The 14729-nt window shown below is 36.5% G+C and overlaps 1 protein-coding gene across 1 annotated transcript; it reads left to right on the top strand.

Annotated features, from left to right (window-relative positions):
* Positions 1–1184: 1184 nt before the first annotated feature.
* Positions 1185–8970, top strand: MONOS_10983 (uncharacterized protein; the record flags this gene model as incomplete). Its single annotated transcript, XM_067863474.1, has 3 exons — positions 1185–1272; positions 1325–7698; positions 7846–8970. 3 exons carry the CDS (start codon positions 1185–1187, stop codon positions 8968–8970), a joined length of 7587 nt encoding a protein of 2528 aa, XP_067720376.1.
* Between the last annotated feature and the right edge of the window lie 5759 nt (positions 8971–14729).

Genomic DNA, 14729 nt, shown 5'->3' with positions numbered 1-14729 from the left:
GATGCTTCCCAAAATGGATGAAAAAGAAAAATTGAGAAGGAGTAAGAAAGGGGAGGAAGAATAAAGGAGAGGAATGCATTTGGATGTTTTGGGTGAAGAAGCTGGAGAAGCGATTTGACAAGGCGAAACAGGAGAGAGTGCGAAAGGAAGAATGGAGAAGAGAGAAAAGGAAGAGAAAGTTTGAGGGAGGGGATGATGATGAATCACTCCCCACAAGATTTATTTGAAGAAGAGGAGATTTGGTGTTTGAGGTTTGGACAGAAAAAAGATTACAGTTGGAGAGAAAAGATGAATTTATTTATGATGCTTGGGAAGAATGATAAGGAAAAAAGAGAAGGGAAGAGAGAAAGAGAGAGAGAAGGAAGAGAAACTGTGGAATAGGATTGAGGGAAAGAATAGAAATCTGTCAAGGGAGAAAGGTCAAATGAAGAGAAGATGAGAAGAAGAGAGAAGAGGAAGAAGAAAGAGAAGGTGGATGAACACTTGAAACAGCAAAAACAGAACGATAAAGAAAGATTGTCACCTTATGTTTTCAGCGAAGATTGGAACAATTGGCGAAGAAGGAATCTCCATTTAATTGTGTTGGGAGAGGAGACATTTGACAATTCGAAATAGCACCTTTTCAAAGAGTAATTATTGAGGGTATGTGTTTTGAAATAGAAGCTTCAACTTTTTGTTCCTTTATTGGACAGATATTTCTGTTTGATGAGTTTCTTTTTTTATGTTCAACATAACCAATGCCACAAACATGAAGAATTCAACGTTTTCTGAAAAACCAAATATTTTCAGAAATATTAATATTTTTTTGTTGATTCACAAGTGATGCAAGATTGGTTCTTATTTTATTTGTGATATATTAATTTGAACATATTCCATCACCCGATTTGTCCCTTCTTTTTCAATTATTGTTCATATTTTTTTCAAACTTCATCCTTTTTATTTTTTGTTTTTTTATTTGAAAAATTTTAACCTGAAACAGAAGACACTGATTCATGGCTTGCAAAAATTGAAGAAATGACATCGCTTTGGAAGTTACTCACATGTATTTCACCTGCTCTCAAAACGATTGTTGAAAGAAATCCTTTTTTCTTTAATTGTGTCAAAAACCATAATTAATTTCTATTTGATCATCCGGAAAAAAATAAAAATTTTCAAATCAAAATTGATTGTCATTCCATTCGAGAATGCATTTGCTCCTTTTTGCATGTTTGATTCTTGGAAAGGCATTTGAAGCACGAGATCTTTCTGGAACAGCCACATTGGAGAACAAAGGTATTCTTTTGTATTTTTGTATTTTTCATTATTTGTGTTTATAATGGTGAAGGAAACTCAAATGATGCACAATTTCAATCGAAAGTGGACAATGATTATTTGTTCCGGCAGAGTTCATTTTCAGGAAAGAAAACATTGCAGTCAGGAATATCTACAGTGAAAAACACATTTTTGGGATTCTTCAATTCTACAGTTGTACTGAAAAATATGGCATTTGAACATTCTTCTTCACCTTTGATGCTTATGGCAGATAAATCAAGTGTGATGCTGGATTTGTGCATTTCCCACCAAAAATCGGAATCTCCTTTTCTTTTGCAAAGTGGGTCAATCTGCATGGCGAATTTGAGTTTGACCCCCCAAATGAATGTCAACCCTTCCAGTCTTGTTTTTTCATCTGATGATTCAAATATTGCCTCTTTGAGAAATTCAATCATTTCAAATCTGGCTGTTTCATCCTCAGACTATTTCCTATTGTCTGGAAACAGTGAAAGTGAAGAGATTTCTAACTGTGCCTTCAGGAACATGTCTGTGAAATATACCACAAATGGTGATAATTTTGTGGACCATTCATGCTTGTTGAGTTCAATGGAGAATTGCCTCATTTATTCGTGTGTGAATGCCTTTGAAGGAGGGATCTCAAGTGGATCGCTTTCTTCAGAGAAATTTGTCTGTAAAAACACAACTACTCTTTTTGGGAAAAGGGGAAAGAATGCTCTTCAGAAAAAAGAACAAATGGACACAACAGAAAGCCAATCCTTTTCATTGTGTGAATGGGAAGATTGCACAGCACCACAAGGAGGTGCTCTTTATGTTCATGACAATGAAAATGCAATTTTGACAATTGAAAATTCTTCTTTCGCAAGATGCAACGCTTCCTTGACAAGGGGCGGAGGGATATTTGCTTTGAATATCGCTGTCTGCATTGTGCTGCACACAACATTCGTCCAGTGTTCGGCAGCAGCAACCCCAGATTATGGTGGTGGTGCAATAACGATAGAAAATATAAATATTCAGCCAATTGTTGATGATTGCTCTTTTCACAGCTGTTTCTCCGGAAACGACGGAGGTGCAATTGAACTCAGTTGGTCGAAAACAGAAAAACAGAAAAAATGTATTATTAATTCGCATTTTGATTACTGTCGATGCAATGACTCTTCAAATGGTGCAGGAGGTGCGATCGAACATTGGAATCCTGCAGAAATAGTTGTTATTTCAAACTGCCAATTCTGCAATTGCTATTCAATGTGTGGAGCAGGCGCTGTTTACCAATATATAAATACAAACAATTATGGAATTTTGTTTTATTATTGTTTCTTTCACAACAATACATGCAAAAAAGGTGGGCATGATATTGTTCTTATAGATTCAACATCAAACAACATTGATTCCACATGCTTTTCAACAAGGCAAACAGAAAACAGAGTTAGCACTCATTACTATTCTGTTATTGATAAAAGCGAATGGCTTCGAAATGATTTCGGAAAAGTCAGATTTGTCTCCTCGGTGCAAACAGAACCCAATGCCATTGACACATATGCATGCGGACGGGATGAAAGCCATCCATGCTGCACCATCAGCCGCTGCTTCACACAGCTGATTCCAGAATTTGTTACTGATATAGAGATACTCACAGGAACAATTATCGAAACAAAATATGTGGGCTGCAACATCAATTCTTTCACAATATATGGACAAAGCGATTTGAGCTCAACAGTTCAAATTGAATTAGAGGCAGCTGAATTGTCTCTTTTTTCAGTCTCAACAGGAACATTATCTGTCGGGGACTTTGTTCTTGTGCATGACTCGGCACATGAAAATAATCGTGGTTCAAGGTTATTTGAGATTACTGGAACAGGAGAGATGCATATAAGCAGATTGAACATATCAACAGAAAGTGGGCAAGCTTCAGTAACAGCTTTTTCAACGGAATTGATAAATGTTCAGAATGGGATTTTTCAAATGGAAAATGTGAACTGGGCAAAGACAATCTCCACAACTTCATTGTTTTCACTTTCTTCGACAAATGAGATTTCATTGACACTTTCTGAATGTGATTTTGATGGGATTGAGAGAACAACCAGCGGAGCAGCTGTAATGTCGTTTTTCAATGGTAAGGCAAACATTAATCTGGATTCTTGTTCATTTTTAGGATGCGGAAGCACAAATTCAGAAAATGGAGGATCGATGATGCTGTGCGTTGGGAATGAGAATGAGGTGAAAGTGAAAGGCGGATCTTTTGATGGATGCTTTTGCTCAGAAACAGATGGATTTGGGGGAGGAATCCTTCTCCAGCTATTGAATGCAAACCCCAATTTCCAGATATCCTCCGAATTCGGAACAAACACAGCCAAGTGGGGGAATAATATCTTCGTCATTTCACCAGATTTGGAAGAAACAGCAAAATCAGAAAAAATCACATGCGTTACGGCATCATCAAATACTGCTGACAAGGTGAGGGGATACGACAACGGAAACACAAGTGTCTCTATTCCTCTGTGCATATATCTCCTCCCCACACCAGAAGAAATATATGTGAGTAATAGTGAGGCATCCGATCACTCACATTGTGGAATTGCTCAATTCCCTTGTTTGACAATAAAGCACTCCCTCACAAGGCAAACAGGAGAAAAGAAAGTTGTTGTGAGCGAAATGATTGCGATGAGCGATGAAATGGCCTTTGCTGGACAGAAGCATGAAATCAAAGGAAACGATGGTCAAAGTGGATGGATCGTCTCCGATATTGAAATTGAATCTGATGCTGCGATGATAACCACAAATATTGAAACAGTCTTGTCAAAGCTCATCTTCTCTCTTCCATCTTCTCTTTCGTCACACTCCACTTTTATTTCTTGTTTGTCTTCTTCGTTGACTCTGTCTCACTGTTCTGTTTCTCTTCAAAATCCATCATCAGAATTGACATTTCTATTCTTATCTATTGAGTCTGGAATCCTGATAATCGACAAATTCTCAGCTTCATCAATTGATTTGAGTGGAAATTCGTTAATCTCATTGTCTGGAAGTGGAACAAATACAGAGTTAACGAGCACTCCCTGGTTGAACATGACAAAAAGCTATTACACAAAAATAGAAAGAGAAGGTGGAAGCGGAGGCTGCATCAACATTGACAACAGCAAAGATGAAAATACAAATGGAGAAATAAATATTGAAGAATGTGATTTTGAGGAATGCTCTGTGATGGCTGATGGAAGCAGAGGAGGGGCCATTGACGCTCAGTTGAAAGGGAACATTCAAATGAATGTTATTTCATGCACATTCACAGGATGCACTGCACCAGCTGAAGAAGAAAAGATTGGGTTTGGTGGAGGAATGGCACTGAAGCTGATTGATGATGATTCTTCATTTGCGATCTCATCTCCTGTTTTCAATTCTGAAAAACCTAATGCTGCGACATTTGGAAATGACCTGTTTGTTGAATCGCCAGACTTGATGAAGAGCATCACAAATGACTCACTTCCATTTGTTTCTGGGCATCTGGCAGATATTTCATTGAATTCAATGAGAGGCTTTGACGGAAATGACACAACGAATGCAATTCCACTGGTGTATTTTTGGCTCTCACTTGGCTCAGAGTTATTTGTTGGGGGTGAAGGAAAAGATATTGGAGCTTGCGGATTCTCGGATTATCCTTGTTTGTCAATTGATTATTCATTGGATCGATTGCCAGAGGGAAATGAAAAGAATATTAACATCATTGAAAAAGCGATTCTTCAGAAATACGTTGATGTGAGTGGAATAACAATGAAATCTGATGAGAGCAGCATGTGCTCATTGGAATGTCTCTCATCACTTGAAGGAGCAGAAGGAGCAGCAATGAAGATTTCTGGAATTACCAATTTCGAACTGATTCGGTTTGTGATTCCATCATCCTTCAGAAGTGGAGTCAATTATTTGATGTATGTTGGATCAAGTGATGGATTGTTGACTCTGAAAGATTGCTCATTCACAAAAAATGAAGAAAATAATGGAGAAGAGGAAATAATTGAGTACGGGCTGATCAAAGCAGATGGAGGAACTGTTCAATTGGAGTTTGTGACAATGCAATCGCTCAGCTTTTCAAAAGATGTTATTTCTGTTTTGTCAGCAACGATATTGAATGTGAAAAACCTGACAATGAAAAATGTTGAGCTGGAAGGAGCAAGCGGATTGAGGATTTCAAAGAGTTCAAAAAGAAAGAACAATGAAGAGGAACAAGATGTTCTTATTGAGTGGAGTTTATTTGAAGAAGTGAGTCAGAACACAACCAATGATATACCAATCATTCGAAATGAAAATGATAATCCATTGAAAATTGTGATTCGAAACACAACGATGAAGAAGTGCGGAGGAACGAGGTGTGAAAAAGGAGGAGGGATGTTTTGTGTGTTGAATGAGGGAGGAAAGTTTGATTGCTCGTTTTGCACGATTTCTGAGTGCTTCTGCTCCACCACAGGAAGAGGTGGGTGGCTGTTTCTGGAGTGCACCTCGACAGCTGAACAGCCGCTGAATTTTGTGTTATCCAACATCACGTTCAAAGACAACGCTGCGTTCAGAGGGAGAGATGTGTATATCCGATGCCACTCAATCGAGACACAAGTTGTTGAAGAGCAATTCCTTTTGGATTTCAGAGCACCATTTGTGAAGGAATTGGCTATATGGGGCTGCACAACAGATTCGTTTGTGGAGGAAGAAGATCTTCTGCTGAGGGTTGTGAAATACCAGAGCGAGACGATATTTGTGTCTTCTGTTGCAGACAATCACACAGACAGCAAGCAATGTGGAGAGTTCAGTATGCCTTGTCAATCGCTGAATATTGGAATTCAACACATTATTCCATCTCTGTACTCACAGCTGTTGATCTCAAAGGAGACGGTTATTGTCGGAGAATGCGAAGCGAAGGATGTGATTATCCGCTCACTTCAATCTCCCTCAGCTGCTTTGGTATTTTTGAACTCAACAATAACCAACAAAGGGAGTATTATCACTTCATCAGAGAAAGTTAGGATTGAAGGATTGAAATTCAACATTGGACAGTCATTTTCATATTCAGGCAATTCAATTATACACGAAACAAGCGGACAACTTTCTCTTTCATCTGTTGACTTTTCTTCGATTTTGATATCAGAAAGAATGGAATCTGTTGTTCTCAATTCAACATTGTTGAACATCGAAAATGGAATTCTTCATGTTGACAACTATTCAGTTTCGTTCATTTCATTCAAGAGACCCTCATTTCTGCTAAATGGAGGTGAGATAAATATTTCGAATGTGAAACTGGAAAATATTGATTCAATAACAGATATATTTGAGGTTGGAAAATGTGGAAGTGTTGTGCTGAATGGAATATCTGCTAATGGGGTGAAGTTGTCTGAAGGTTGCATCATTTCTATGAACGAAAAAACTTCGGGAGCAATTGCTCTTGTTGATTCATCATTCAATAACTGCTCTAAAAATTCAGAAGGAGCGTCAGTTTTCTCAGCATCTTCATCATCCGCTCAAATAGTTCTTTCAAACTGTTCTTGTTCAAACTGTTTCTCTTTGTCTGATAAAGGAAGCATCATGGAACTTGACAATATGACTGACGTTTCGATGCGTATGTGTGAGCTTGAAGGAATTCTTACAGAAGAAAGTGAAAGAGAAAGAAATAAAGATTTCAGAGAAATATGTGAATGGAGTGGATCGCTTGTCCACGTGGAAAATTCCAATCTTCAGGCAAAAGAAATTAAGATTGAGGATTCTTCATCGGGTGGATTATCTTTGTCTGCTGGCAATGTGACGATTGAGAAAGGTGAATTTATGAACAACAATCCTTTCATAGAAAAATATCCCTCTCTTCGTCGAAATATCATTTGCTCAGATTCTGCTTCATTAACCATCACCAGCTTGAAGGGAGGGGATGGATTGAAAGATAATTCTTCTCTTTGGATTTTGAATGATGGATGTGATTTGAGAGGGATAGCCGCAGAAAGATCATCTCCTTTCTTCATTCCCAGACTGGAAGAAGTTTCTGTGAATGAAAATGGATGCAATGTTGTTGTGAAATTCAAGGGATCTCTTTTTGTGCCATGTGACTTGTCATTCAGATTGATATTCAAAACAGGGGATGTCGAGTTGGTTGAGACATATCCATTTGACGAAGACAGTTTCATATCAGAAACGGAAGTTATTGGAACAATTCCATCAGAAAACATTTCAACGATTGCAGATGAAACAGAGGTGTCAGTGATGATATTGTTTGGAAAGCAATTGGCAGCAACAAGCCCACAGATTGTGAAAAACAAAACAGAATCAAAGTTCAAAGGAGATGAAAAGATTGTTGAAGGAGGAAAAGAAGGGAAATCTTATTGGTTGCTTATTGTTATCATCCTTGTTGTGATATTGTTGATTGTTCTGATTGTTTCTGTTATTCTTGCAGTCAGATGGAGAAAGGTAAAGAATGAAGCGAAGGATCTGAGAGAGATTGTGAATGACAACATCAGAAAGGATCCGAAGGCATTTGAGATGGTGACGATGGAGATGTCACCAGAGGAGCGATGGAGGAGAGCAGAGAAAGAGGCAGAGAAGAAGAATGAAGAGAGGATAAAGAAGAAGGTGTATGAGAAAAGTTTGGGACATTCGGAGTCGTCTGAGCATCTTCTATCTGAGAGTGGCTCCACTGAATACATATTAGGAAAAGATTCAGACAAGATCCCAGAATGGATGCTGGAGAAAGTGGATGAGAAGGAAGAAGAGACAAGAAAGCGAACTCCCTCACCATCCATCTCATCAACTTCAACAACTGATTCAGATTCAACATTTGTTCGATCAGAGAGTCTGTGCCCAACCACCTCATCCATGTCGAATCTTGTGGATGCAATGGCATGCTCTTCGCCACATGAAAAGCTGATCGTGGATCTGAGGGATTCACTGTTCATGCTGCTTCATGGAAGGAATAAGACAAAAGAGATGCCAATTGGTTCATTGAAGGAAAGAGAACAAACAGCTGCCCAGATCCTGTTCTGGGTAGCTAATCTCGCCCTTCATTCATTTGATGAAATGGACAATCCTCTTCAGTCACTTGCCAATCTCAGTCCCCACATTGTATTGTTCTCCGAACACATGGTGATCTGCATTGTGATGCATTCGGACTTATTGTCAGATGATGATTCAGATTCCTCATCCATTTCATCATCAACTGTTGTAACATCTGCCAGCGATGATGATGATGACTCTCTGCCCTCATCAGCGTTTGAGGATGAAGATAGCTTCAAAAAAGAGTGCTTGAGATGGAAGGCACCAGAACTGTTGATCAATAAGAAGATGGGAGCAACGAAGAAGACAGTGGTGTTTTCGATTGGGATGATGTTGTGGGAGTGCTTGACCCTTCAAATCCCATTTGGAGAGTATGAGGCAGAAGTGGCAGGGCAGAAGATAGTGAATGGGGAGAGACCAGGGCTGGAGAGCATATGGGAATCAGAGATGTGTGAGGCGGTGAAAAATGGGTTGGATGGAGATCCAGAAAGGAGAGCATCGCTTGTGCAGGTGAAGCGGTATCTGGTTGGGTGGTTGCCGTCTGGATACACGATGGCGACGGTGTCAGATGCAATTGCATACTGCGATGGTTCGGATGTTTGTGAGTCAGAATACGTTGAGCGAAGCGGGGTTATTGTGAAGCTGCATTCTGGATCTGAAAGCGAAACACAAACAAGAGAAAGCAGTTGATGATACAGAATGGAGAGAAGGGCAAGCATTGATGAGTTTCGGAAAAAAGAAAAATAGAAAGAAAGATGAAGATATGTTTTTATGAATAAAGAATGAATTAGAGATGAGTAATAACAGAAATGGATTTGTTATTCTTTGTTTCGTTGGATTTATCCAAGCAAAAAAGCGGAGGGCAGAGATATTTGCAAAAGGTGCCACTTTGTTTTTGTTAATATATTTGCTATTCAACAACACCTTTTTGTTTTGTTTATCAAATTTTTGATATACTTTTTATTGAGAGAAGAATAGTGTGTTTCGTTCATTTGCTAATAATTTTCCCTTGCACATGTTTGCATAAATATTGAAACAATTGCAGTGTTTGAATTCATCAGAAACACAAGATTTTTTTCTTCTGATTAATTTTTTTATTACTCTCTTTGAAATATTTTCTGTTTTCTGGAATATATAAAATGAACTTTTTTCAAAAAAGACTCTTTTTTCGTTTTGTTTTTCCCTTTATTTTTTTTTTTTTTGTTGGGAATGATGTTGTTCTTCATTTATGTATTTATGTATTTGCATTTGTATTTGCTTGTTTTTTTAAATAATTCTTCAACCACTTGCATTTTTTTGTTTGCTTCAGTGATTGTGCGATTTCACTTTTAAGTTGTTGATATTGAAGCTGTTTGTGTTGTTTGAATTCTTTGGATTATATAGTTTTGCATCACCATTTTCGCTGGGGAAGGGAGAATGAAGAATTTTGTGGAGCTTTTCTTCTTCATCTCTGCAAATCAAATATTTTATTCTTTCTTTCTTTCTTTCATTCTTTCTTTTTTGTAACTCCCATTCTATTTTTCTCTGTTCTGCTTTTCGTTCATCTTCCATCTTTAAGATGAGAAGACGAACACAGGAGCATTGCAAAACTCTTCATCTCTAACAATTTTGATTCGTTTTGAAAGAAAATGGTCTTCTTTTTTTCTTCCAGTTCATCATGACTCTTCTCCAGTGATTGCGTTTTCATTCATTCGTCCTTTCATTTCGCATAATATATTCATTCACCTGTTGTATTTTGGAGCTTTCAAATTCGATTGAAAAGATAAAAAGAAATCAATCAAGATTATAAAACAGTTTTTTTTCATTTTTATAAATTGTCAAAAGCAAAAGAAATTAAAAATGATTCAGAGAATCAGTTTCCTTCAAATATCAACTTGATCAACAACCTCTTTTGAATGAAAACAAAAATGAATTTGGATTTTATCAAAGCAATAAGAATCTCGATTTGAATTCTTTGATTGTTTTGAAAAAAAACATTAATTACTCCAACTGTGACAAAGAAAATTCCAATTGAATGAAACAAAAAAATTGAGATGGACGATCTTCTTTGACATGTCGTTTGATTGAGCTTTGAGATAGGTGACAAGAAACCTTTTCTTTCAACAGTTGTTCTGAACTCTGACTTCTTTTCTCCTGTAATTGTTTTGTGAAGAACAGAAATTTTTATTCATTACAAATGAGATTTCAAATTATTGACCCATCAAAAAAATTAATTTTCAGTTGATCGTATTGAAAACAAATATTCTTTTTGGAAAAAAAAAAATGAATGAAAATGAGATCTCTCCAAAATTTCAATCTTTTTCTCAAGGAAACATATCAAAAAATGTTTTGACAACTTGAACTTTCGAAAAAAAGTGATGCAAGAAGCGTAAATCAAAGATAATACAAAAGATTCGATGAATGAGAAAATATTTGGTTGAATGAATTTCAAAAAAAGGGAAACTGTAAACAAAAACTCATATGATAAATATTTGATCTGGCTCTTCTCAATTGATACATATGTGCTTTTGAATTCAAATTAACTTGAATCGCAAACTTTTTATCAACTCACCAATTGAATTAATAACATAACAGCTCAGATCACGTTCGTTTTTCTTGATGAATCAGAGTCACAAATTTGTGCAATTATTGACAGGGTCAGAAATAGAAACATGTGTGATTATTTTTGTAATCAAAATTTTTTTCGATGTGTTGATAATTTTAAAATTCCATGAAAAATTCAATAAATGAATGGCTGAAATGCAATATTCATATTAATTGAATTGAAAGTCAATGTTTGCTGAGAAAAAAAGGCAGAGATATTAAATTGGAATTTTCACGATTTCGTGTTCATGATCAAACATTCGAAAAAGGCATTCAAACCATATTCTCGTTTGAAGAAATATGATTTCTTAAACAAACAATTGCGTTTTTGTAGAAATTTTTATCTGAATCTTTCTTTCTGTTGTTGTTCTTTTCATTCGGAAAAGATGAAAAAAAAAAGCTTTCGCTCATTTTTACGATATTGTCTTGCTCCATCAAGACAAGCAAAAACTGAAGAGAATCGCAAAAGCAGTTATAAGTTTATTTCAGAAACTGGGACTTATTGTTAATCTGGAAAAGAGCCACATGAAAACATCAAATAATTTTTCATTTTTTTGATATTCATGTGACACTTCCAACTTCACTGTAACTTTGGAGAAAGACAGAAAAAAAGAACTCTTCGTTGAGTGCAGCAGATGGAGGCGCTGAGCACTGAAATGCAAGCAAACAAGAGTGAGAGATTTCGCATTGTTCATCTGCAAGCTAAGTTCAGCTAACTTCGTTTTCAAGGAAGCTTCACTCCTTCTTCCATCGATGTGCATGCTACTGAACAGAATGGTCAGAAATGTGGGATGGAAAGGAAGCATGAGGATCAACCAATTAACCCTTCCGCGTATTCTAAAATGGATATCGCGATTGAAGGGGAACAAACCGAGAAAGCTTTGCCCATTATTCCTGCCACAAGCAACCTTAACAACAGATACATCAGAGAGCTATGGGAGCGATTCTTCAAATGAACAACAAGAAACACGATTTCCATCAATCGCTTCCAGGGAAATTGAGATGCCAGAGCTCGAATTTCAGGGAATTATATGCAATCAATCGAGCACTCAACAATTTCAGACACCTTCTTCATGTGAACAAAGTCTTCAGCTTGCTAATCAAATCAGACAATACAACAGCAGTTTTCAATGTCAATCGATGGAATGAAGTGCATATTTCAAGAAGTTGCTGATGAAAATATGGACATTTATTCAGAACAATCACATTCAGATAGAACTCCAACACTTGACAGAGAAGAAGAATGTCAGAGCAGATGCTCTCTCCAGGCTAGAAAGAAGTGGAGGTTACTCCTTAAAATTAAAAAAGAAAAGCGAGATCACAGAAAACCTTTATCTCAAAATATCAATGGATGCACTCGTAACAAAGTCGAATGCAAAGACGGATCAATAGTGTTGGACAGGAAACCCACGAAACGAAGACGGACTCCAACAATCATGGCAAAGAGACGATATTTTAGCCCACACGCCTATCCCTCTAATTGTCCCAACGCTTGTGAAATCGATTGAAGAAAAAGCACATGTTCTTCTTCAGATTCCAGATTGGAGAGGGAAAATATGGGAACCACTTATGAAATAATCGAAACTCTGCGATTGGGGATGGAAAGAGCAGAATCAGGTGCTGAAAGATGGATGACAGTTGAAATGGATGGAAGCAAGTCTTCCTCAAGGTAGAATAAAAATAGTTCTCATCAATCCTTTGAATCGCAAGGAGAAAAATTGTTTCGGAAAATGCTTGTTTCAAAGGGATATTCCGAAAGAGTTATCGATGAATGCAAATATAGCGTTGCAGAAAACACAAGGTAAGGATATTCATATTGTTATGCGCGTTCCAGCGAAATATGGAAGATAATATGAACAGATAACCACCAGAAGCATGGAGCGAGTTGGTTGAAAAATGTGCTACCATTTTCGTTTGACTGAAAGACAAAGTGACGAAGGCTTCAACTCTCAAAACAAACATGTGATGCATTATCGCTTATCTCAGAATTACTGAACAATTAAGTCCTGGGAGAATCAACACTCATGCAAAGGTTATTAAAATGATTCCGAAGATCAGGAAACAGGAAGAAAAAAGACAAACAAGAGATCTGGAAACCACAACTGCAGAAAATAATATTATAAGGAGGGAACAGAAATCTTGGCTTTCATTAATTTACAAAAAAGGCTATATATATACATGAATGTTGATCTTCGCTAGTCGTTTTACGGGGTTGGAAAGGATAAACCTTCTAAATTCTGCAATTGGAGATGATTCAATAAAACTCGATTCATCATTAAAAACATCAACAGAACGGACAGATATTATCATCCCGTTTCTAAAAGAACAGCCGCTTGTGTGCCCAGCAGCTTCCGTAAAGGAACTTTGGAACAGAATCAAAGAATCTTTTCCAAATGCAACTTCAGTATTCATCGATGAGAAAACTCATCTGACCTCTTCTGTAAGAAGGATTCGTAATTATGCAGCTGAAGTGAAACTGAGGGCTGGGATTCCAAAGTGTTTCGTGCCGTTCTCACGGAAGTGTTCATCTGTCAAGGAGCTTGCAATGGAGGAAATTCAATTTGCACAAATTGCCAAGTTTGCCAGACTCTCTCCTTGAAGCAACACCATCACAAAGCATTACGTCCAAACAGATGTGTCAAGTTAGCTGGACCACGTGATAGCAAGATGCCATTCAACTGTTTTTTTAATATGAGGAAAGGGGGTCCAAGTCAGAGTTTGATTCAGTTTCTTATCATGAATCCGATTCCGAAACAAATATCAGTTCACAATCTGAAGAACATACACCAATGAAGGAAAAAATATGAAGAAGGAGCTCAAATTCAAAAACAACAAACAGAATTAGCATACCCAGATAAAATGGAAGAACCAGTCGGCGATGAAGAAAACAATGCTTCAATGACTGTTATTAATTAGGAAATGATTGAATAATTAATCTGAACAAGATCTCATATGAGAAAAGAAATGGAAAAGAAACAAACATGAAGACAAAAAATATTAATTCAAACTCATTTATATAATCAAATCGATTTGTGGGAACAAAACGTACTGCACAAAATGCTTCTAAAAACGTAAATGTTCGTTATCAAAATAAATAATAAGTCCATGTGGGATATTTTTCCTGGTAAATTTAATTTTAGTCGAATAATTGAATTTGTGACCCATTTTTGAAATTTTACATCAACAAAACTCCTGTTTTTTTATCTCTTTAATAAATAAAACTTAAATCAGTGATTTAGGTTCATATTTTAATTTATATAATACCCTAATTCACTCATTGTGAAAGAATTGAAACCGATAGCCTCTCTTATTCCAAATAAAAAAAATTTGAGAAATAATATTATAAGTGTACAAATATCGCATAAAATACCGGACATCGCACAAAATACCGGACAAGATCGATTTCACAATAACTGCAAGAGGAATAATTTTGTCAATTTTCCTCAAAATATGTCTCATGAATACAAACTCAACTGATAAACGAGACTTTTAAAATAGCTTCATTTGTGCTCAGAGAAAATTAATGATTAAAATCCAGGAGAAATATGATTTTGAGTTTCTCCGAAATTTCAAAAATAACTTTTTCTGAGAATAAATGAGGCTATTTTGTGTGTTTTATATATCAAATGAGTCTGTCTTGAAGAGATATATTTTGAGGAAAATTGTAAGAATTATTTCTCTTACAGTTATTGTGAAATCGATCTTGTCCGGTATTTCATGCGATATCTGTATGATCATTGATTTTTTGATGAAAAATGCAATTATTAATCACTTGAATTTTGAGTCGAAAATGAATATTTCAATTTTATAGATTGCTTTATATCCATTAAGTGTCACTTTTTTTTGAAATAAAACTCTCTTTGAGT

This window comes from Monocercomonoides exilis (genome assembly GCF_001643675.1).
Source record: "Monocercomonoides exilis strain PA203 chromosome Unknown scaffold54-601524, whole genome shotgun sequence".
Taxonomy (NCBI): Eukaryota; Preaxostyla; order Oxymonadida; family Polymastigidae; genus Monocercomonoides; species Monocercomonoides exilis.
Note: the sequence above shows the minus strand (reverse complement) of the source record. Positions and strands in the feature narration are given on the sequence as shown.